Raw genomic sequence first — 25,580 nt, forward strand, 5'->3', positions numbered from 1 at the left:
GAAAGACACCTACATCTTGGATGCCCTTGAGGTAAGCTAAAACATACCAAAAATTAATTTCAAAGTGATCTATCCTTTTAACGCGACGGCAGGTGCTTTCAAGTCGCTTCCGTCGGAGTAAGATGATTTCATTTTTTGGGTGAAATATCTCTTTAAAGACAGCTAATGATAGTGTAGGCCTACCATTCATTGACCACCATAGCCTGAACATTCATTTTGAGGCTGAAGGGGGGAAGGGGTGGGTCATTTACACCAGCAGGACTGATGTTCAGTTCATGCAGTCTACCTTTATATGCGCCGTAGTGTGTATTGGGGAACAGCTCTCCCATCTGGACAATTGCAGTATCGCATAGAAAAAGTTAGTTTAGATAAATCCATTGACATCTCTAGCCAGTCTATGGTATTAGTCTGCTTTTAATTCGTTGTGATTTTTTATTAACACCTTTGAGTGCATATATAGCAGTTTTATTCCGAATTTAATTGTAAAAGGCGGTGTATATCAAAGCGGAAAGTTTACATTAATCATTTGTTTCTTTCAGGAACGTTTTTAAAGTTACTCCTACGGCTCGAAACAGGTCAAGTACTTTTAAAAACATTGGAAAAATTCATGCATTAAAAATAGAACAATATCTACGCGACATAATCATAATGAGTGTGTGTGGCGCTGCTCGGTGCCGGTGGCTCCAGACCCGCAGTGCTGTGAGTCTCAGGGTCCTTCAACAGAACCGAACCGTCCGCAGACACACGACTGGAGCTCCTGAGAGTATCAGGGAGAAGCTGCAGGCTTTCCCGGGGGGATCCATCGATCTCCAGAAGCGACAGGAGTCCGGTATCGCGGTGCTCACTGTCAATAATCCAGCGCGCATGAACGCCTTCTCAGGTACTCGTGTGTTATTTAGTTTGAGGACAGTTTATGGTGGAAATTGAACTTTTGGAATAAAATAACAGATCCAGTTGACTTGCTAAGATTTTTTATACATGTAATATGTCAAATAAATTGGTTCCACTTTATGTACTAAAATACAAATCAGTTACATTGTACTAATATTTAATCAACACCTGCATGTATAATTACACTGTTGACCCAACCTCAATAGGAGCACAAGTGATTTGCAATACAACATCAACACATTGTACACGTTTTATATGCAAGTACATAATAAAGACACCTAATATAAAGTGTGATGATAGCATTTTATACAAATAGTATTTTGTAGACGTTTTGCATAATGTGGCAAAATTAGTGTTTGATTGGAAATTATGCACAATAAAAATACTTTGTCCTTATATTATATTTGCCTTGATTTTCTTAACGTCACATTCCACATACTTTATCTCAAACTTACAGTTTACTTGCTAAACATTAAAACACACACACTTTTAACAGAATAAATTTGAAGTTTGCGAAATTTAGTTTGTCTCTTTCTTGTGAAATTTTGAGATGACAATACTTTTTAACATTTAGCAATTCATGTTTTTGTTTTCCGAGAATGATTAGCTGGTTTTGAGACAAAAGTTAAAGTCTGCTTGAAAGAGAAGTTATGATAGTCTTTTCTTCCCCATTGTGAAACACACAAATACTTTTTTATTGAATACTTGAATACTTGTTTTAACAAATGAAATCAAATACAGTTTTAGTTAGTTAGTTTTGTGAGATAGTGTCCAATGGGAATGATTGGATGGTTGTGGATTGCTATTGGTGGATCTCATGTGAGTGACAGGTTGGCCCCGCTCTCATCATCAGAAAACAGAAGAGATGTCTCTGCAAGAGGGAGGGGAAGTTATTTTGATTTAAAGATTACAAAGCACATGGATAAATAATTTAGAATGCAATACTCCATAAAAAAAATAGAATTTGACAACTCAATTTTTGATTTCATTGTGACTTTAAGATTGACAGTATGGGACAATCTTTACATACAGTTAAAGAAGTAGTTCACTTTAAAAAAAAAAAACTTTTGCTGATAATTTACTCACCCCCATGTCATCCATGTCTTTCTTTCTTCAGTCGAAAAGAAATAAAGGTCTTGATAAAAACATAGTTTTTTTTTTGAATTTTTGTTCGTTGAATGAACCAAATGACACGAAAAAAGATTTGTTCATTTTGATAGACGAGTTCCAACAGGAGAGTCACGAACGTGCATCACAGAACAGAGCAAGGCGAGCATTTGAGCTTATAAAACTTTGTTATTTATTTATTAAATGAGCGATCGTTTCACTTGATAAGACCCTTATTCATCGTCTGGAATCATTTAAAGCCCTTTGAACAGTTTGCACTGAAACTGTCTTTTGGACCTTGAACCATTTGGACCCCATTGAAGTCCATTATATGGAGAAAAATCCTGGAATGTTTTCATCAAAAACCTTAATTTCTTTTCGACTGAAGAAAGAAAGACATGGATAACTTGGATGACATGGGGGTGAGAAAATTATAAGCAAAAGTTTTTTCAAAAGTGAACTACTCCTTTAGTACATCTGAACTGTAGCCCAAATAAATGATGTTAGCATGTTAAAGCAGCTTTAATGTGACCTTTATAGAATAAAAAGGACATTGAAATGAGTTAGCTTGAAGGGTTTGATTGTGTGTTGTGTTCCCGCAGGCTGCATGATGCTGGAACTGGAGCAGCGAGTGCATGAACTGGAGACCTGGACAGAAGGGAAAGCTGTCATTGTGAAGGGAGCCGCTGGAAACTTCTGCTCCGGATCTGATCTCAATGCAGTCCGAGCGATAGCAAACCCACAGGTGAGAAGAGTTTATCAGTTAAAGATCTTACTGTCATTATACACTGCCTGGCCAAAAACAACTCGGTACGACTCGGCTCTGCACGGCTCGGTTTGCTTTTCCATCGCAGTTAGTGGCGCTTCAAAGTGGGTGGGATTATAGACTGACCGTTAGTTTATCCGCTCCTCAGCAACCAAAGAGAGGAACGTTTGCACTTCGTCTACTGACCACGATTCAGCCATTTCTTTTTCAGAAGTTTTCTTTCTTTCTTTTTTCTTCAAGCAAGTAGTTTTAAAACCGGTGCTTCAGCGGTGGCTGTTACTGGCTATTTAAATCTAGCGGGTTTTATGCCTCGCAAATACAATGACGCTGGTAGTGACGATTCTGTCTGACTCTGACCAGTCAGTGGTCTGCAGTGTGTTCACGTCACATTTTAGTATCGGTACGGTATGCTTGAGGTTCAAGGTGGTACCATTCAAAGCAAGCCGAAGCGAGCCGTACCGTACCATGCAGTGGAAAAATGCCATATATATGAGTCTATGATTTGATCATTATTGCTGTGATGATTATGTGTCTAGCATGTTATAAGTTTACCAACAGTTCTTCTAACCCCAAAAGTATAGCTTTTAATTTTTTAAACCACCATGTAGGAAGACAGATCATGTTCCAGGATGACAAAGCCTAGATTAATCTGGGTTGCTTTTCCCGAAAGCATCGTTAGCCAACTATGGTCGCAAGTTCCGTCGTTTTCCAATAGAGTTCAATGGAAATTGCGACCAACTTGCGACCATAGTTGGCTAACGATGCTTTCGGGAAATGCACCCCAGGCTCAGATTCTGGAAGAATGGTTGTGAGGGATCATGAAGAATCATTTTCACACATGAATCGTCTCCTCTGAGTCCAGACCTTACATTCACTGGAAGTCTTTGGGATGTGCTGGAGGAGACTTTACAGAGTGCTGGACTCTTGCATTGACAACACAAGATCTTGACCAAACATTGATGCACCTCTCCGTGGAAAAAAGAAAAACCCATCACAACATTTATCACCAATGCTCCCTTTCTTCATGCTCCCTACCAACCATTCTTTTACAGTTTGAGCCTAAATGAATCTTGACTTTGTCATCCTGGAATATGAGCATGATGTGTCTTCCTACATCAACTTCTGTCCTGGAAGGCCACTGTCCTACAGAGTTTTGCTCCAACCCTGAAAAAAATCACCTGCCTGTAACTTTCTAGAAATCCTGAAGACCTTGATTAGCATGTTCAGGTGTATTGGATTAAGGTTGAAGCTAAACTCTGTAGGACAATGGCCCTCCAGGACTGAAGTTGCCAATCTCTGTCCTACATGGATGTTTAGAGGGATAGTTCACCCAAAAAGGAAAATTAGCCCATGGGTTACTCACCCTCAAGCCATCCTAGGTGTATATGACATTCTTCTTTCAAACGAATACTATCAGAGTTATATTAAAAAATGTCCTGGCTCTACCAAGCTTTATAATGGCAGTAAATGGCTGTTTCTGTCCATAGAAAAGTGCATCTATCCGTCATAAAAGTGCATCTATCCCTCATAAAAGTGCATCTATCCATGATAAAAGTGCATCTGTCTATATAAAAGTGCATCCATCCATGATAAAAGTGCATCTATCCATGATAAAAGTGCATCTGTCTATATAAAAGTGCATCTATCCCTCATAAAAGTGCATCTATCCATGATAAAAGTGCATCTGTCCATATAAAAGTGCATATATCCATGATAAAAGTGCATCTGTCCATCATAAAAGTACATCTATCCATGATAAAAGAGGATCTGTTCATATAAAAGTGCATCTATCCATGATAAAAGTGCATCTATCCATGATAAAAGAGCATCTGTCCATATAAAAGTGCATCTATCCATGATAAAAGTGCATCTATCCCTCATAAAAGTGCATCTATCCATCATAAAAGTGCATCTGTCCATATAAAAGTGCATCTATACGTCATAAAAGTGCATCTATCCATGATTAAAGTTCATCTATCCCTCATAAAAGTGCATCTATCCCTCATAAAAGTGCATCTATCCATCATAAAAGTGCATCTGTCCATATAAAAGTGCATCTATATATCATAAAAGTGCATCTGTCCATATAAAAGTGCATCTATCCATGATTAAAGTTCATCTATCCCTCATAAAAGTGCATCTATTCCTCATAAAAGTGCCTTGATCCATGATAAAAGTGAATCTATCCATGATAAAAGTGCGTCTGTCTATCATAAAAGTGCATCTATCCATGATAAAAGTGCATCTGTCCATATAAAAGTGCATCTATCCATGATAAAAGTGCATCTATCCATGATAAAAGTGCATCTGTCCCTCATAAAAGTGCATCTATCCCTCATAAAAGTGCCTCGATCATGATAAAAGTGAATCTATCCATGATAAAAGTGCATCCATCCCTCATAAAAGTGCATCTATCCCTAATAAAAGTGCATCTATCCATGATAAAAGTGCATCTATTCCTCATAAAAGTGCTCTGGGGGGTTTTGGGGGGTAATAAAGGCCTTCTGAAGCGATGGGTTTGTGTAAGAACAATGTTCATTTTTAAAACTTTACAAACCGTATTCTCTAACTTCCGCTAACTGTATTTACATGTGTTGATGAGAGACTGGAGTTCCAGCGTATGACGTAGGAATCTCCGGTGAGAATATGGTAGTTCTCGCGAGAACCAAGTTCATTTTAGACTTCTTATTCGTGACCATAGACTGTAAAAAAAGATGGACGACACCCCTTCGCTCTTTTCAATCAGAGAGAACTGTAGCCGCCAGTGTCTCGATATGGCGCTGACATCTTGGGACTTGAGTCTGCGCACTTGGGTTTTCGGGACCAGACATGTGCAGTCGTGAGCAGGAAGTAAAGCCGCGAAATCAAGGCCGCGCCCTCATTCTCGCTGAATCAAACGCAAGCACACGCCCGCACTTTTTTTAAGTGGCCTCTGTCTGCTTCGTTCCTCTCCAATGATGTCTGCTGATTGCAGAACCTCTTTAAAATAAGGTAATGCTTCAGTGACTACCTCGCAAAGAGAACATGTCAGTCACAGCTGTCAATCATGATGTCATAGCACCGTCTTCACAAAAAAGGATATGTGAAGTGTAATTTAATTGTTTAGTTGGTCTCGCGTTCCATTGAATAACATGGGTAGGCGGGGTTTATGACCTATACTAGGACCGGTCACAGGGGGGCGATAGAGACGTTTTGGCTTCACTTTTGAGGGCTTGTGTGGCACGCTTGTTCGTGACCAGGGTTTTGTTTTGCTCTATCCTCTACACTTCCGTGTTCGTCATCGGAACTTACGCTACGCCTGTGTCTTACGCTGGAACGCCAGGCTCTTGTGAACGCGTACGACAGCAAATATAAAAATGATATAAAAATGCTAGAAACATAAATAATCACTGCAAGAATGATCCAATCATTGATGTTAAAGCTACACTGTGTGATTTTTACCCCCATCTAGCGGTGTAAAGATATATGACCATCCAGTGAATATTAGTTTCTGTTCCTCTCAATACCGATTTCGTTTTAACTCCTTCGGTGGCCAATGTAGTCCAAGATTAACATGGCTTCCAGTTCGACCTCGTCCATGAGTGTTAACTCAAACGTAAACGCGAAAGGCGAAGCTTGAATAGGTATGTTCCTCTTTGGCTAATGTACAGCACTTTCAAAATTGAGGGGCAACATGGCGACCGACATTAGAACCCCTCACCCGTATGTATTTTCAGTGGCATATTATACACTCACGAGAACACTTTATTACTTGAACGAAGTAAATATACATTAATGAGCACACATTTTTGAAAGAACTAAGTGTTTTTAGCTAAGAATAAATTTAAAGAGTTACACAGTGCAGCTTTAAGCATTTGCCTATTTAAATCCACACAGCGACTCTGGGAAGATACTGTAACATTCAGAACTAAAAACACTCCATTGAAAAAAACATAGTCTATCTTTGCTAATAAAGTGGACCGCGGGGAAACATACAATAACTGCTGTAGCCTACTGAAACATTTGAAATTAATTTCCAGTTGATGTTTGCTGTGTTTTTCAGGATGGCATGAGGATGTGCGAGTTCATGCAGAACACTCTAACACGACTCCTCAGGTTAGTCCGGGCCGACAGGGGTCACGACTGGAAATACAGTTTTCGAACAAAATTTGAAGAAATTAGAGGATCTTTGCCACACTGGGAAAAGGATCTCCTGTCCTTTCTTTTTAACATGCGTGTTTATGCAAGGGTAGTTTTCTACGTTGTCATAACGCTACTGTGTTATCATCATTAAAATAAAATAAGATGTCGTAGCTTTTTGCAGTTTGATTAAAAGATGGCATGTTAAAAACTGTGTTATTGTGGATAGATATCCATAATAAAGGCTAGATGTCTCGTCTGCGCTGCTGGCCAATACGCACAACCGGCACATAACTTTTTTTTCATAATTTTGTCCCCGCCCCCTTTTGGGGGAAAACAAACTAGACTCCCCATAGACTTTAATACAAAAAACGGCAAAAACCAACATCCGCACACAGCCAACAGGCGTAAATCACTTATATAAAACATGTCATGTAATTACATGTCCACCCTGCCTGCCATAGAGTGTGAAAGATACATTTTTTTATGCCCGTTATCAACTAGCCCAGGCTACCTGCCATCATCATCATCATCCATATCTTGCTGTTATGGAAATATCATGAATTACGGATGATGCTATCGAAAGCTAAGTCAGGCTAGTTGTATGGCTGGACAGAAAAGTGCACTCAGTAGTCTACTCTAAATATAAATTCACAATATATACATTAAGGTTTTTTACTTTAAAAAACGAAATAAAATCACTCACCTGTTTACCTGGTGACTCGATGAGGTACAAGTAAATGTCCGGGTAAGACACCTCTGGCCACTGGGTGGGGTTGTTACACCAATTTGACGCTGGGAGACTAAAGGGACATGTTTTTAAATTGACCAAATTAAGTTTGTGTATGTATCTTTCACGCTCTATGGCAGGCAGGGTGGACATATAATTACTTGACATGTTTAATATAAGTGAGTTCTTAAGTTATTTACGCCTGTCGGCAATGTACGGACTTTGGTTTTTGCCGTTATTTTGTATTGAAGTCTATGGGGAGTCTAGTTAGTTTTCCTCCAAAAGGGGGCGGGAACAAAATTGACAGTTAAGTTCCCGAATGTGCCGGTTGTGCGTATGGAGGTCGACGTCGACACTGGCGGCCATCTTGCCACAGGCAGCTCGCTCACTCGTAACGTTGCATTTTAATGCATGTACTTTTTAAAAAACCATATATATATATATATAATAAATAATCCATATATAATAAATAATCATCCAGAATTATTGCCATGTTGATAACGTTTGTAAGAAACCAAACCGTTTGTAAATCTGTCAAGATTTCACCAAGATAAGAGTATTTGTGTTCAAGCGGATCACTCATCTTACATCCGAGCCCGCCAGAAAGCTTGCCTGTGACTAGATGGCCGCCGGTGATGACAAAAGAGACGCCGCCATTTATTATGGATATCTATAATAATAACTCCCATTACTATGGTGGTCGAGAGAGCTCAACGCTCTGCAACTGATGAAAACACATGCAAATAGACAAACTAAAAGAATAGAATAGTAAGGAATAGTATTTGGTTGTATTGGTCGTCTTCAGAATTAAATTGTTCAAAAGTGACATTTTATAATGTAATAAAAAACTTCTATTTTAAATAAAAGCTGCTTTGAACTTTCTATTCATCAAAGAATCCTGAAGAAATTATCACAGTTTCCACAAAAATGTCAAGCCGCAAGAACAAAGTTTACAAATATTGATAATAATAAGAGGCATTATTAATAATTGAGGACTAAATCAGTATATTATAATATAAATGCAGCTTTCCTGAGTCAGCGTTTACCACCAAAGCTTTGGCACAATCCCAACAGTGCATAATGGGTTTTTAAATTGGTTGTACATTTGTTTTGCAGTGCATTAGTGGATTGAAAATGTGCATTCAATAATTTCTACACTGTAAAAAAATGTGTTTGTAATCACAACATTTTTTCTTTTGTCAAATCAACTTAATTTATGTAGTTCAGATAACATAATATTTTGAGTTTCTGGTGATTAAATCAATCTCCTTCATTGTATTAACTCAATTTTTCTATTTCAATGAACTTAAAAATTTAAGGCAACCAGGTTACTTCATTTTTTTAAGTTAAACCAACAATATTTTTTTACAGTGTATATGGTTTTGGTACTTCACTTCAAATGGCTGTCCCTTCAAAAAGTGCACTAAATAAGTGCATAGTTGGTGATTTTGGACACAAAAGTCTGTTATCCCTAGAATATGAACATTTTATTTGAAAACTGTGCAGATCCATGTCTTTTACCACTGCAGCGTGGAGCGTCAGAGCTAAACTGTGTTGTTTCAGGCAGACTGCCGCTCATCTCCATGGCTCTGGTGGAGGGAAGAGCGCTGGGCGGGGGAGCAGAACTCACCACTGCATGTGACTTCAGGTGCATATTTAATTGTTTACACGGGTCATATTATTCAAAGCGAATCAAAGTTTTTTCAAAGAAAAAAAGATGAGAATAAAACAACTTGGAATAACTAATTGCATAAATGTACACCCCCCTTGAATTAATCACTTGCATAATGTTCTAAATTACTTTTTTTATTTCACTGAAATGAATGCAGATACTATATTTTAGTTTGATTATATTTTTTTATTTAATATTTTGTATTTTTAGGGGGTTTTATGGTACTAAATTATATTTATGCAATAGTCATCATCAATTTATTCACTTTTTGAGCACAGACATGAAAATTAGTCATAAATCCTGAATGCTTTGGAGCACAAATTCAAGTTTAGTCTCTTTTTTTTGTTAAAGACAACACTTGGCTGATTTTTTTTTCTGAGATGAAAAAAGTTTTAAAAAAGTGAATTTGAAATTAGTTATACAATTTTGAAAAATTCCAAAAATTGCATTTACCGGTACTCTTTTTTTTTTTTTTTACTCTTTAAATCAGAATGAAAATCAACGGCATAAATCTAAATAAGTTGTGTTCCAAATTTGAGGTTGATATCTCAAATAAATGAGCGTTCAGTGAGATTTTGTTTGGGCGCAGTACCAAAAATGTCCACTAGATTAATATTCGATTTCCATTCATTTCCAATGTGCTTATTTTTGACCGCTAACAATACAAGTGTGACTATTTTTTTCAAATCATGTCCATGATTTGTGTGTGTGTTCAAACAGAAAGTGCCAAAACCTTTACCAAGTTTCATACCATTCAGATGAAGTAAGCAATTCTTGCAATAGAGTGCCGCCAAAGTGATGACGTCACTTTGTAGCACAACTCGGAAGCTAGCGGCGCATGGGTTCCCTCGATCAAAAAGCTATGCATTTTCCCCATAGACTTTTGGAAAATCGCAAAAAACAACAAAGAGTGTTTAACGAAGAGTTGTGACCCTTACACGTTTTGTCTATAAAGATAATCTTTGCAAGTTAATCCAAAATTTATACATTTTGAAGCATATATAAAGTTTTTAAAAAACACAAGCAGACACAATAAAGTTTAAAAAACCACAAGCAGGTTATAACTGTGTGTTTTATGTCATAGATCAAAACGTGAAAATATTTTGAGGCTTTGTTCACCACAGACCTTATTTCAGGCGATTTAGCAAAAACCCATTCAAAAATCCCATAGGCTTTAGAGCGAGGGAACCGGAGTGCTAAAATGCTAACTCACTCCGTGTTTTGGCCTACAGGGTGACGTCGTAACTTCGGCACTCTATAACGTTCCAGATCTGTTAAATAGCAAGGCCATCTCCAGTGCTCTTCCCTCCTCAGGACGCCCCACAGGCTTTCTATAGGATTCAGCTCTGGGCCGATCCAAAACATTCACCTTTCTTTGCTAAAGCTGTTCTTTTGTGTTTTAGATCAGTCTTATTTTTTTTTAGCTTTCTAGTGAGAAATTTGTATTCTCTAAGTCACAGTATGTTTTTATTAAGCACTTTTACCTTAAATATCTTGTCGGAATAGAACGTCACCATTACATTTCCATTTCCAGGTTGATGACGTCTGATGCTGTAATCCAGTTTGTCCATAAGCACATGGGTTTGGTCCCTGGATGGGGAGGAGCTGCAAGACTAGTTGGCATTGTTGGCAGCCAGAACGCCCTGAAACTGCTGAGCGGGGCTATAAAGGTGGATCCAGACTGTGGGAGACAGATGGGACTGGTGGATGAGGAGCTCCACTGCTCTTCTGGAGAGGGAGAAACACTAACACACGCTGAGCAGTGGCTGAGGCCGTTCATCAAGGCTCCGGCTCCAGTGATCCAGGCGCTCAAGAAGGTTGTCGTCTCAGGAAGAGAGCTTCCCCTGGAGCAAGCCCTTAAGACTGAGAGGAGTGTGTTTGGGACAGTATGGGGTGCTCCCGCCAATCTCGAGGCTCTGGCTTTGAAACCGAAACATAAGTGATTGCAATCGTAACATTGAAACTGTTGCACAATTGCTTGAAGCACTTTTCAGATCACATCATAACAGAACAGAACCGAAAAGTTCCTGGTTTGTTTTGCGGAGTTCATCAACTTGTACATGCACACATTGATAAATAAATATCATCTTCCATCTTCTTGTTTTGAAGTTTAAGGTTTTTTGTGATTTTTGCGAAGTATTTATACACTGCGGAGTCTGGGAGTTTTATTGTTTTATTGCGACTCCTTGTTACTGTTTGACTCACACATTGGTCAGATTTTTAAAGGTACCATATGGAAAAATGAGCAAAAATGTATCCAAAAAATGAGCTACACACATCAATAAGAAATAAGTGCAATGATGTCATTAAAAAACTGACAAGTTATCCACAAGTTTCCAACACCCATGAGGCCTTGCGTCAAAAGTGGGCGCGACTTCCGGTTCGAAGTAAACAAAGCGCGATTTGACATGCTTGACACTCGTTCATTCAACAGTTGACGGTCATTCAAGTTATAGCGATCCAAACTAGCTAACGATGTGGGAACACAACCTCAACGAAATTCAAAAGGGTGAAATAACAGTCCCTTTACCCTCCGCAGTCGTTGATTGGGAGTATTATAATAACATTATTAATTATCAATACTCATCAAGGCATGGTGACAGACAGTTGTGCGAGCTGACAAACAATTAAAATAAAAAATACACACTTAGTCATTGTGCTTTGGAGTTTATTCAAAATTATAAATGAATGTGCTGCTTGAATACATTAACTGGCACATTTGGTATTCTGTCAACACAGGCTTTGATCCTGAGTTTAGGTGTAACATCAGTAGTGAACAGCCAATCACATGCTGATAGAGTTTATAGAATATTAAGAATTTAAACAAATGTACACAGGAAGATTCGTCGTCTTTTGGGAGGTGATGGAAACTACAGTTGTTGGCAGGATCAGAGACGGGCTCTGGCAGGATCACTCTGATTTCGTTTTCAGCTTAATGTTCAAAACAATCACGTTTAACCCACTGAACTAGTTTAATCCGGTTATACATACAACCGCGAACAGCACATGTTGTCCCTGAGCTCCGTAACGACATCTCTCATAAAGATTTGCGTCTTTAAATAGTAAAATAATTCTCCGAAAAACAGCTAGCCTCTTGGCTAACTAACACACAAAATACCATTGGAATGCTACTTCCGCCGCGTCACCGGAAGTTTCACCCACTTTATTTTTTACAGGAGCGCCCCTCGGAAACTTGTGGATAGTGCTGCCGAGATATAAACCTAAATTAGCATGCTAAATTACTAGCCCCGGCCCGGCAGGTGTCGTAATACCAGTTTCGGCCATGGGAGGCGGTATGCGGGCGGGCAGCATAACCACCAGCCAAACTGCAATAGACGAGTAAGTCGCACGGCTTGTGTGTACTTGAACCTGATGTCAGTCGTGTGGAAAATACAGCCCACTACTACATTTCAGTTCAGGGAAGAGTTCAAAAAATGATTGGTCAATATTGTGCATGAGGAATACATTTTGGTAAGTTGTAACATACTGTATCTTTCAACAGTGTTCGTTTTCTTTTACCATTAGCTAGTAGAGATGATCGGTTCACGTGTTAACCTCCAGATTGGACCACTGCAACTCCATATAGCAGCTTACCCACCAAAGCTATACATCGCCTTCAAATGGTGCAAAACTCTGCTGCTCGAGCTCTTGCATATAATAACAAACCTGCACATATCACTCCCATCCTTTACCAACTTCACTGGCTTCCTGTGGTCACATCCTTTTAGTCTTAGTTTATAAAGCCTGTCTTGGCCCGCACCCCAACCTAGCTGAGTTAGTGCAGCCATATGTTCCTGCCTGGACCCTTAGATCTAGCAATGACAGTTTGCTTGTTGTCGTCCCCAAGTATAAACTCTACTGTGTTAGGGCTGATCATGTTATAGGCCCTAATCTATGGACTAAGATGACCCCCGAATCTCCATGCCACCCCTAACCTCAGACCTTCAAATCTATTCACGATGCTCAGTAAATAATCATGTTCCTCTATACTGCGTCTGTCTTTCACCATTTCAGTATTTATGTTACATGTTTACTTTATCGAAATTGATGTTTTATCTGATTCTATAACTTATAATGTTCATTATTTCAGTTATCTGGTCTCCATCTGCTTTTCTGCTTGTGTGATTGTTAAAATAAGCAGATTGCTTGTCTGTCAACTGTTTACGTTATTTTGTGAAGTGATCTTGTGTTCTTGAAAGACATTATAAAAAAAAAAACATCATTGTTATCCACCCATCCATCCATCCATCCATCCATCCAGTGATCATGTCTGAGTATACGAATATGAACAGAAGCATGTTGTCAAAACATAAAGCTTTACAGATAAATTACTCAGACACTTAATTTCCTGATATTATATACCAATACATATTCAACATTACATTATTTGGTTAACTGAAACTTACCTCAGAGTTAACACACCTGCATGTCTCTTTAATTTAACCATTTGTGGTGTTAAGCCTCGGTCAGATCTGGACACTGTACAGTCCATCAGTGTGTGTGTGAAGTAGATGATAACCATAAGACACTGACCGCTATCGTTTATTCATCATAGCAGAGCTTTTGGCGCAATGGGTCTCTGTTTTACACCGGTTAATCATTGATCGCTGACGTTACAGCGCGTGCTGTGTGTGTGTGTGTGTGTGTGTGGACACTGCAGTTTCTGCACCTCAGCTCTTCTGCCTGCGCCAGTCTGACCGCACCGCGAGGCGTTATTATTCCCACGCGTGGATTTCAGAGCGGATTCAGCGAGAAGTGAGGCGTGTGTCCCGTGAATGCTTCTCTGACAGGACCGAGAGCTGCCAGCCGCACACACGGTAAATTACCACAGACATGTCTTTATTAACATCCCGTTAATGTTTTGAGGGAGAGTGCGTGCACTGCAGGTTTGAAGAGATGTATGGACAAATGTTCTGTCTGGTCTGTTTTGCAGTGTTTTGTTCAGGTGATGATGGATAGTGTCTTCAACGCTAATGTACGCCCATATAATCAGAGATATTCGAAAAGTTAATAACTGCTCGAATTATAACTTGCTTAACCGTTCAGTCGTGTGCATGTAAAGTCATGAAGTAGCCCAAATCCATGAAGATACGAGTGTTTAATTTGAAATATAATTTCTGAAGTATTGATATGATTTAGGCTATATGATTTCACTTCTCACCAGTCTGAGGCACAATTTGTATTCTCAAATGGTTTTGTTGTAATTTATTATTACTGTATTATATTATGATGTATACATGTTGTCCATATGTCCATGTTGGCTTCATGCATCAGCAGATCTGCATCATAGATCCTGCTATTTTGTGTCATTTGGACCTTGGGCTGTCAATCGTTTGACACTCACTGACAGCCAGTGTTGTAGCTAGTCGAGACCACCTCACTCGAGTCCGCGTCGACACCGAGACCAGAGAGAGTCGAGTCCGAGTCAAGACCAAGTCCATAGAGAGTCGAGTCCAAGACCAGAGACGGTCGAGTCCGAGTCGAGACCGAGACCAGTGAGGGTTGATTACCTACTTTACTTTTATTTACTCAGAGAAATCCTTTTTTTTATTTTTTTTTTTACTGAATTTACTTAGAGTTTAAAAAATATGATCAGTTTAGGGTAAAAAGGCCACATAGTAGGTGGTGTTAAAAGTAATTTTATTAAAATTTTTCATGCGCAGTTGCACACTAGAAAATCACCAATCACTGGGCGTGTCAATCAATTTTTTTAATTTTTTTTATTTAACCTTTATTTAACCAGGTTTGTCTCATTGAGATATAACATCTCTTTTTCAAGAATTGAAAGAAATATTTTATTAACATACATTAATAATCATGAAAAATATTTTTAATTGAACTCGAGTGGACTCGGGAATAATTCCGAGTCCTAAAAAAAAAATGTTCGAGTACGAGTCAATTCCGAGTCCAAATGGACACGAGTCCATGACAAGACCAAGACCATTAAAATATGGTCTCGAGACCGAGTCCGAGTCTCGAGTACTACAACACTGCTGACAGCCCTACTTATAACATTTTTCACACTCTCATTTGCTTGTGTTTGTCCACTAACAGTGTCCATCAGTGTACTTGCACCACAGGACAAATATCTCTGTACCGTCATGAATATATAAAAGTCATCACATCATTCTGGGGTGGAAATAATGATAAAAGGCAATGTAAATATTTTCAGAATTCTTGCTAAGGCTAACTTCATAGCTTGGATTTTCTGTATGCTACTACTTAAACAGAATTAAACAATAGGCTATTGAAATATCACAATTTTGCATAATTTGAATAAATTAGGCTACAGCTCGATTACAGAACTGTTGTGTCTTTGATAAACAAGTCACGGCAAAATGATGCCACATCCAAAAATTAGGATGGGATTTCGTAGTTGGACAGGTAACACTTTTTCCATTTTTTTTTACAGTGTACTATCAAACATACAGATTTGCTTTGCATTGCAATACAATATAAATGATTTGAAAAGTGTCACATCAACCACTGAAAATAATATTAAGCCTAATGCAATTCTATATGAGTGTTGTAGTAGAAATGCGTCTTAAATCCATAAAGTTTGAGCCTGAATCCATCTCCTGTGTGCTAAGAGGTGGTTCAGTACTTCTGCCACTCTCTATCAGGCGTACAGCACGTCATGCATCACTGTGCTACTGTATCTGCTGAGTACAGATGATGTGTCATAACAGAGATTATAAGACATTTGATGACTCAGTCAACGTCCATCCAATGGGTAACTAGTAGGAGAAGTGTTCATGCTCTATATCAGATATCTGTGCATCTGCTATGTAGGGCCTACCTTATCTATAATTAGTAAGAACTATCTTTACAACATAGCTATCGTTTTCACGTTGACTGTGGTCCAGTAAGTAAATACTTGAAGTGTTAAGCGCCAGTGTTGGGGAAAGTTACTTTTAAAAGTAATACATGAAATAGTGTTACTTAGATACCTTTTAAAGGGATAGTTGACTTTGAAATTAATTTTTGGTATGTTTTAGCTTACCTCAAGGGCATCCAAGATGTAGGTGTCTTTGTTTCCGCAGTATTTTCAATTTTGACATTTTTCAGTCAAACCGTTGTTGTCTATCAGTCATACACTGGAGGTGAAGGGGGTCCACAAAAAGCATGCACAGAGAAGTCCAAATTAAACATGATTTAATGACTCGTAAATGTACACATTGATGGCCTAAGACACGAAACGAGCGGTTTGTGTGAGAAAACGAACAGTATTTATATCGTTTTTACCTCGTGTAATCACAGTGACGTCCAAGTGATCTGAATCAGTTGTGCAATGTCCAACTGAACCGAACTGAATCAGTTCAATGTTACGCCGGAAGTGATCGCTTGCGTGTGACGTCACTCAATATTTACACGGAGATTTTGGAAGTTTTACCTTTTTACTAAACTAATTTTAGATATACCGAAATCGTCTTCCATTGCGGTTTCCCGTATATCTAAATATGTTTAGTGCAAGGTAAAACTTCTGAAATCTCTGTATAAACAAAGAGTGACGTCGGCGCACAAGCGATCATTTCCGGCGCATGTGCAGACCGAAGCGCCCGTGCCGTCAGATCATTTTGTCACGGCTGTGATTACACAAGGTAAAAACGATATAAATACTGTTCGTTTTCTCACACAAACCGCTCGTTTCGTGTCTTAGGCCATCAATGTGTACTTACATTTACGAGTCATTAAATCATGTTTAATTTGGACTTCTCTGTGCATTCTCTTTGGTGGACCCCCTTAGCCTCCAGTGTATGACTGATAGACAACAACGGTTTGACTGAAAAATATCAAAATTGAAACTACTGTGGAAACAAAGACACCTACATCTTGGATGCCTTTGAGGTAAGCTAAAACATGTCAAAAATTAATTTCAAAGTGAACTATCCCTTTAAGGAAAGTAATGCATACTTTTCTCACCTGGGCTGGGCTTGATTGTTTTTTTTTTTTTAATAACTAAAAATGGCTGTATTTACTTCCTGTTTTCGGTCTAAGTCCACAGTAGTCGATTGTCGAGTTCGCGCGCGTGATCATTGGTAACTAAATGATGTTCGACATCTGATTCGGATGAACTATCCATTTGAGCTGATATTCTTATAACACCCTACAGCAGTGGTTCTCAAAGTGGGGTCCGCGGACCCCTGGTGGTCCGTGAGCTAAAGCCAGGGGGTCCGCGAAATAATTTATAACAACCTAACGTTTTTTTTTTCCATGCTATGAGTCATGTTTTCTTTATCATCTGAAAACATGCTAGTAACTTATATAAAGCATTTAACATAAAACAATACAAAGTAGACACTTAAAATTTTCTATAGATAGATAATCTATGTCTTTGCGTCAAGTAGACTATTCGTTGCTGTTGATTTTGCCGGACGTGCGCCAGAAAGGAGACAGAGAGACGGCATGAACCCGCATCCGGTTCTTTTCTGTATTTTTAAAAGGCATGACATTTTGTAGTCATTTATAATGTATACACAAATAAAAAAAATGGACACTTTACCGTTTCGGATGATGCACTCTTGTCTTATCTATGACCATAAATAAGAGTATTCCTGTTTCCACTGCTGAGGAAAAATTCCCGTAATTGCGCGCCGGCGTCTCGCGTGCGCGCACAATAGTCAGTTCTAGCACTGCTACTGTAGATTTGAAATTAGAAGTCTGATCATTATCAAAATAAAAGTGCATAGTGACAGGGCCGTACCCACAACTGAGGTTGTAAGGATGCACATCGCGATGATACTGACCTTCTCGTCTGAGGTGCTTCAGGAGACTAACAACGATAGCTCGTCATTGTCAAAATGATAGAGTCGGAGTGAACTCAAAGTTCCCCGCACGACGTTTCAGTCAACGGTCATAAAGTGCGAGATAAGATGTAGGCCTTAATTAACATAAACTAAACAGCTGTTTTAGATAAAAGTTTTAAAAAACGACTGAAACAATCAGTTTGCAAAGTATTAATCAAGCTCAACTTTAACAAAGGAAAAAGCAGGTCAAGAGAAACATACTGTGCCCATGAGATTAACATTATGGATTCATATATTTAACACTGTATGTTTTTTTTAGCTAATTACAGTAGCTCAAATGAACAACGCACGCACCTATTAAACAAAATGCCATTATCATTGTATTTATAGGCTTATGGGCTTTATTTGTGTGCAGAATAGGCCTAATTATTGAAACATTTCTCTTTTAAGGCCATTCCTGATTGGAATATGTGATTGTGTTTGGTGACATCTTGACAAAAAAAAAAAAAAAAAATGTATGCCACTGACTGACATGCTTCTACTAAATCTATAGTTATCCAATTGTGGGGCCTTAAAACACCTTAAAATGCACATGTGTAGTAGATCAAGAACATCAAAAATTCCTAAGTGAGGGATCCTAAGTGATTCCTAGCAAGATCACTTTCGTTACCTCAGTAGGGTATTTAGAAATTCCTGCATAGTACCCTGGGTGGAGACCATTCATTTTGTGCAAAAATATTTCATTTGCCGCTCACACATTAACTTTGTGCTCAATAACTGTTATAAATATGAGGGGGGTCCTTGGAATTTTTTTTCCCATGAAAGGGGTCCCTGCCACCAAAATGTCTGAGTCTCCACTGTTGCGTAGTTTGAACTCGACAATCGACTACTGTGGACTTCGACCGAAAACAGGAAGTAAATAAAGGTATGTGAGCTGGCTGAATTTACTTGAAGTGAAGAATTGGCTTGAAGTGTGGAACTGGCGTCATATCCGAGGATCGGTTCGTAAACAATATTAAAACGCACCATCACTCATGATTTCTCTGACGACAGGAGAGCCATCAGTCAATAAATTGGAAAACAGTGTAACTTACGTTAGGCTACTTGTTTGAAAAAATTAACTTTTGTTATATTTTGTTGAAGAAATGCATTACTCGTTACCTGAAAAAAATAATACCGGTAACCTGTATTACTTGTAAATGCAATTGATGTACCCTCAACACTGTTAAAGGGTTAGTTCACCCAAAAATGTATTGTAAATGTATCAGTATTTACTCACCCTCAAGTTGTTTTAAACCTTTTTTCTGCTGAACACAAAGGAAGATATTTGGAAGAATGTTTTAATCAAACAGATTTCATTCCCCATTGACTACCATAGTATGTATTTTTTTCCTACGATGGTAGTCAATGGGGAATGAGATCTGTTTGATTAAAACGTTCTTCCAAATATCTTCCTTTGTGTTCAGCAGAACAAATAAACACACAGAGGTTTGAAACAACTTGAGGTTGAGTAAATAATGACCGAATTTTCATTTTTGGGTGAACTAACCCTTTAAGTGCTCACTGGAGGAACAGTGTGTGCAGAATAATCCATGAGAAATTTGATAAATCTGTTGTTGTGAGGAACTCTGGCTTTCAACACAGTTAGTTTATGAGTTTTGATTCATTAAAAAATTGGCTTTCAAATAAATATTCACTCAGAAATTGCAAGTACACTGTAAAAAATTTGGAGTAGGATTTACTTGAAAAAACCTTGCTAAACGATCTCACTCGGAAAATGCTAGTAAATTTACAAAGATTTGCCAAGTAAAAACCTAAACATATTTATCAGTAGCTTTAATTAGAAATCTTTAAGTTAAATTTACTTGGAATGTGGAATTAAGTAAACTTTACAAAAAATAAGTAATTTTAACTCGGCTTGTAAAAGGTTGATTAATACCGATTTCCTTTGCCTTTGTATTACACTTCACTAAAACAATTATCTTGAATTTTATTAGTCATTTATAGTATGTTATTTACTTAGATCATCTAAGTAATTTATATATACACCATGTCAGACTTTAAGCCTGAATATGTGAATGCAAACACCTCAATACTTGGTAGACAATACACAATGGTGGTAACATTTGATGGATCGTTTTTGTGTTTGAATGTGTCGTTTTAAGCGAAAAAATTTACTCGAAATGTCACAAAATGGCAATTTACTAATACTGAAAACAAAAATCAATGATAAAACAGTGTAAATACAGCTGGAAACCAGTGAAAAATGAACCTCATTAATTATTCAAGGTCCAGTGCATGATGGGAACCCCAGTAATTTTTACTTAATTTTATTGAGTTGATATTACACTTTCATTTATACTCGCTTGAAATAAATACTGATATGGAATTTACTTAGTTTTTTAAATTCTTGCCTGAACTAACTTTTTCAAGTAAATTACATTGGGGTTTTTCACTAGTATTTACTTAACCAAAAAATCATTTTGTGTACATTATTATCACAAATTACAGTAAAGTTACACATTGAGTTAAACATTAATTTTTTACAAATGTTTGTTATGGCAACATAATGTATTAAGGCTTGTCCATATTCAAAATAACCTATTTTTGAGTTCATTGGGCCCTTCAGAGAAGTGAACGTTCATTTACATCTTATTTCCTCAGCTTTCTCAGGCCTCCATCGTCTTCAAACAAAGACAGGTCTACATATGACAGTCTCACTGGCTCACATTAATATCTTATCTGACTTTGTGTTTGTTTGAGTGTGGATTTTGAGTGGAAACACTAAATTGGTGTGGTCACAAAATCTAGCGCTGGTGTGAGTCATTATATCCATGCAGTGTTGTTCTCTATCCACTTGAACACTGAGGCCAGTGTGAACGCTGTGTCTCTTTGAACTGCATCAGTATCTACAGTACATCACAGGGATGAAGTTTTATATCACACTCGTTTTACATACTTCTACATTATAATGCAGGTGATATGGAAATGTGTTCGATACTGCTGCCATGCCTGGTCAATGCTGTGGTTAATCATTTACTCTCGGTTAGGCTGACTTTAACACACGGGTCAGATGCCTATCTGAGTAATGTGAGGAGTTCATTTTCATTTCAAAAGTCAGAAACATTGCCATTTAGCATTGCACAAGGGTTTATCATCAAGCAGGAGCAGATATTCAGTGCTTTTTGATTGACTTTCGGTTGCTGAATGTCATGTGGTTGCTTGTCTTGTCATAAAAAGGTCAAAATATTTGATATTTTTTTTAACGCTTTTCCCACCAGCGTTTTGTTTTTTTTAAGTTGCCAGCCAATGGTAGCATTTTTGATCATTTTCCACAACATTTTTTTATTTTTGTATCTGAACATGCAATATATATATAAAAAAGGCAACATTTTGAGCAAAATGCTGAGAAAATCACGTTTTTGGCAAAGAAACACCTCCAAATCGGATTCAGAACGATGATCAAAATGTTAATGGAGTAGTTCAAGTCTACAGCTCGTCCTGGATCGACATTTCATTCAGTAACATCATGCAGTTTTGATGCTGTTTAATATTGATGCTTTTTTTGAGATTCTGAAATCGAACCATATCCGATTTTTTTATGACTGACCAAACTTTTGAACGACAGTGTGTAAATGTGATTGACACAATGTGAGGTCGTATTTATTTTTTAGCGTGCGAAAATTTCGGACTTGGTGTGCAAGGACTTTTAGTCTGTTTTGGTTTAATTTTTAAAGACTTTTATTTTGCTTCTCTCTGTGTTCCCACGCTCATCATTTGTTGCTATGTTTATTTTCTTTATGTTGTGAATTAGTGCACACCTTTTTCAATGAAATCCACATTCAAGGGTTCAGAATAAAGAAGCTCATTTTCTTTTTCTCAAAGCAGAGGCTTGTTATTCCTTTTGACATATTGACTGTTTACATATTCATTCAACAAAATATTGGTGGTGTTGCCTGTCGGGAAAAGAGTTACACTGTCATTCAAAAGTTTTGGATCGGTGAGATTTTTAATGCTGTTAAAAGAAGTCTCTTCTGCTCACCAAGACTGCATTTATTATTATTATTATTTTTTTAAAAAACCAAACAAACAAAAAAAAAACAAAAAAAAAAAACGGTAATATTGTTAAATATTACGACAATTTATTAAATAACTGTTTTTTATTTTATTATTTTAAAATGTAATTTATTCCTGTGATCAGACCTGAATTTTCAGCGTCGTTACTCCAGTCTTCAGCGTCAAGATTCTTTGATGAATGATTTTGATCATCCTTGATGAAAAGTATGAATTTCTTTGAATTATTTCCCCCCAAAAATAAAATAAAAATGATTAGTGACCCCAAACTTTTGAACGGTGGTGTTTAATGTTACAAAAAGCTTTCTATATCAGATAAATGCTGTTCTTTTGAACTTTCTATTCATCAAAGAATCCTGAAATAAAATGTAAATAACTGTTTTTTTAACATTGATAATAATCAGAAATGTTTCTTGAGCGTGATTTCTGATAGATCATGTGACACTGAAACCTGGAGTAATGATGCTGAAAATTCAGATTTGAGCACCGGAATAAATTACACTTTACTATATATTCACATAGCAAACAGCTATTTTAAATTGCAATAATATTTCATAATATTACCGTTTTTATTGTATTTTTAATCAAATAAACGCAGCCCTGGTGAGCAGAAGAGTACAAAATTGTAGACCGGTAGTGTAAGTATAACTGGAACTTGTATTTACATAAAACAAGCAAACAAAAAAAAGTGATAAATGTGCCTTCTCGTTTCAGAACAGCCCCGCCTGCATCGTTTGCCGTGTCTCTCGCAGGCGATGTCTGCCGGCCGCAGGGACGAGCCTGGAGATCTCCCCCCGGGTCCCGGAGACACGCTGCCCTGGAACCTGCCCAAACACCAGCGCGTCAAGCGCTCCAAATCCGCATCCGGAGACGTGCTGGACCCGGCCGAGCGAGCCGTCATCCGCATCGCAGGTCTGTGCTTACATCCGCTGGCCTCGTCCAATCACGTCTCGCCGTTTCCTGATAGAGAAGTGTAGTGTTCACTTTACTGAAGAGCAAATGCACACAGGCAGACACGCTAATGGTCTTTTCACTGTCTCTTTGTATTGGAGGCGCAAACCACTCAAGTGTAAATCATTCAGGCAAATTTCACCTGCATTCATGTGGGACGTCTTTAGATTGTTGGAGGAGTGTAATTAGAATAGATATACTGCATTAGAGGGTATTACAGCACAGATAGGAGTAACTGAAGCCTCAGTGTTTTAGTGTGATAATTGGGACTTCTTATCTACAATTCTGACTTTTTTTGTTTCTCAGAATTGCTCATTTATATTTATTATTATTATTATTCATATAATTAATATTTTTATATTATAAATACTTTAAAATTGTATTAGATTTATGGTTACTGATTTATTACATATATTTTTTTTTTTTAGATAAAATTTTTACATAATTATTTTTTGAAGTTTAAGATACATAAACATTTTATTAGATCTGCTTTCTTATAATATTTTTGTTTTTTTCATATTTTATATTACATTATTATATTTTAGCCACTTCTGTCAAGCACCGCCTTGCAGCATTGTGGCGGGAAGCATTTTTTATATTTTTATTGGAAAATGTACAAATCTGGTTTTAAGTCCTGAGTTGTTGATTTAGCTCGTTTGTACGAGCTGCCAACCGTCTGCAGAAGACACACACCTCTCACAAAAGCCCAAGGCAGAGAAACACTGCTTTAGTGATGGACAGAAAATGTGTCTGATGTGACAAGAGAGAAAAACTACGGCAATACTCGGTGAATCTGTGGCGTATGAAGAGACAATTCAGCATCTAGCAGATCTCTCTCTCTCTCTCTCTCTCTCTCTCTAGCCTCTGTCAGGGCCTGAGTCAGCACACACACACACACACACACACACACACACACACACACACACACACACACACACACACACACACACACACACACACACACACACAGTTCCTGCTGACAAACTCTTGAATAGCAGTGCCTTAATATGTAATATGATTTGAGAGTTCCTCTTGTAATAGATCTTCAAACGTTTAAAGAACGTTTTCATGTTAGATTATTAGCATAACATATTTTCTCAGATGGGAATGGGGCATGCTGTGTACAAACTATAACAATTTCACACAGGCTGTCATAAGCTGTGTCATTGAGCACAGAAATGAGCAGCACACACACTGCACTACAGTTATGATCAGTGTGGATTCATATTTCATGTAGTATAAGCAAACTTAAATGGTTCACGTTTAAATTGCAGTGTGGTTCTGTGACATGATGGATGACAGTGTTTACCGGCGTCCTCACAAACACTGAGTCAGAGTGTTTGTTTGTTTGTGTGGACGATCAGTGTTTCACGTGTCCTGCGTAAGGAAACACTGACCCCACAGGACAGCAGAGTGTTCATATAAAACTCCATAAACTCAGACAATGCATGATTCAAATCAAAGACATCCAAGCCCGGGTTATAACTATGATTTTTATTCTGCTCTGGACAAATAGTTCAAATTAATTTATGAAAGAACAAATATCCCAAATGTTATATCTCACATAATATGTGCAATTGGTGTATTATATATATATATATATATATATATATATATATATATATATATATGAAGAGTTCAGATGCAAAAGCCTCTAAGTGCCATTTGAAATTTTCTTCTAAAATGATCATTTTTATCAAGCTTGTATATTTAAGTTCAGTAATTTCACTTAAATGGCAATGAAGATTAATTGTCATTTAAGTGAAATTACTGAACTTAAATACACAAGCTTGATAAAAATGGTCATTCTAGAACAAATTTCAAATGTCACTTAGAGGCTTTTGCATCTGAACTCTTCATATATATATATATATATATATATATATATATATATAAGAGATTATACATCGGCACAAGTAATAATGATGATACAAGAATTAGAAAAATTTTATCTTGAAACTGCAGTTCAATTTAGATCCACCAGATGTCAGTAGATTCTAACAGTCATCCTAAAATGTAATAGCAAAGCATGTGATATGTTCTTCTGATGTAATATGGAACCTACCCATGTACATGATATTTGTTGGAAATAAAGCATAAAAAACAAACAAACCCCACCCCCCAAAAAACAAATGAGTTTGCTATAGTTGATATGTCACTGTGCAATGTATGAGAGTTATGCTAATTTATTCCAATAAGATAGGTGTTTCTTTAAATATGGACACTACAATTACTCAGTGCTTTTTGAAATGGTTTATATTTTCATTTTTTCACTGTTCAGATTTTCATTGGATTAAAATGTAATATTTTTATGACAGATTTAAACTTAATTTAAAACGATAAACAATAGAATCTAAAACCATAACATGTATACATAAAAGACAGTTTTAATGTCATCATCTTTTTCACAAAGCAGAGACGCCCAGACTTCCCTGTTCTCATGTGAATATGCTCAGGTTAAATCACAAGTGCATTTATCTTCACACTGTAGATGGCACAAGTCTCTTTGACGGTTGTTGGTTT

At 37.5% G+C, this 25,580-nt stretch overlaps 2 protein-coding genes across 4 annotated transcripts in view; both read left to right on the forward strand.

Moving 5' to 3' along the window:
• The first annotated feature begins 352 nt into the window (after positions 1 to 352).
• echdc1 (ethylmalonyl-CoA decarboxylase 1) lies at positions 353 to 11,380 on the forward strand. Of its 2 annotated transcripts, none has more exons than XM_039651267.2 (5): positions 353 to 880; positions 2,601 to 2,743; positions 6,807 to 6,859; positions 9,177 to 9,261; positions 10,820 to 11,380. In XM_039651267.2, exons 1-4 carry the CDS (start codon positions 649 to 651, stop codon positions 9,253 to 9,255), a joined length of 507 nt encoding a protein of 168 aa, XP_039507201.2. In that variant the 5' UTR covers positions 353 to 648; the 3' UTR covers positions 9,256 to 9,261; positions 10,820 to 11,380. The 2 variants fall into 2 exon arrangements, with proteins under 2 accessions (XP_039507201.2, XP_039507200.2); XM_039651266.2 differs by having other exon boundaries at positions 9,181 to 9,261.
• A 2,402-nt stretch (positions 11,381 to 13,782) lies between these two features.
• Positions 13,783 to 25,580, forward strand: part of plecb (plectin b) — a 197,295-nt gene continuing 185,497 nt past the window's right edge. For both annotated transcript variants that reach the window (XM_089117431.1, XM_039651260.2), the window contains exons 1-2: positions 13,783 to 14,102; positions 22,821 to 23,018. In XM_089117431.1, the coding sequence (XP_088973557.1) occupies positions 22,862 to 23,018 (157 nt within the window). In that variant the 5' untranslated portion in view covers positions 13,783 to 14,102; positions 22,821 to 22,861. The remainder of the gene's footprint in view (positions 14,103 to 22,820; positions 23,019 to 25,580) is intronic.

Source organism: Pimephales promelas, chromosome 12 (genome assembly GCF_988280905.1).
Source record: "Pimephales promelas chromosome 12, fPimPro1.hap1.1, whole genome shotgun sequence".
NCBI classification, from domain to species: domain Eukaryota; kingdom Metazoa; phylum Chordata; class Actinopteri; order Cypriniformes; family Leuciscidae; genus Pimephales; species Pimephales promelas.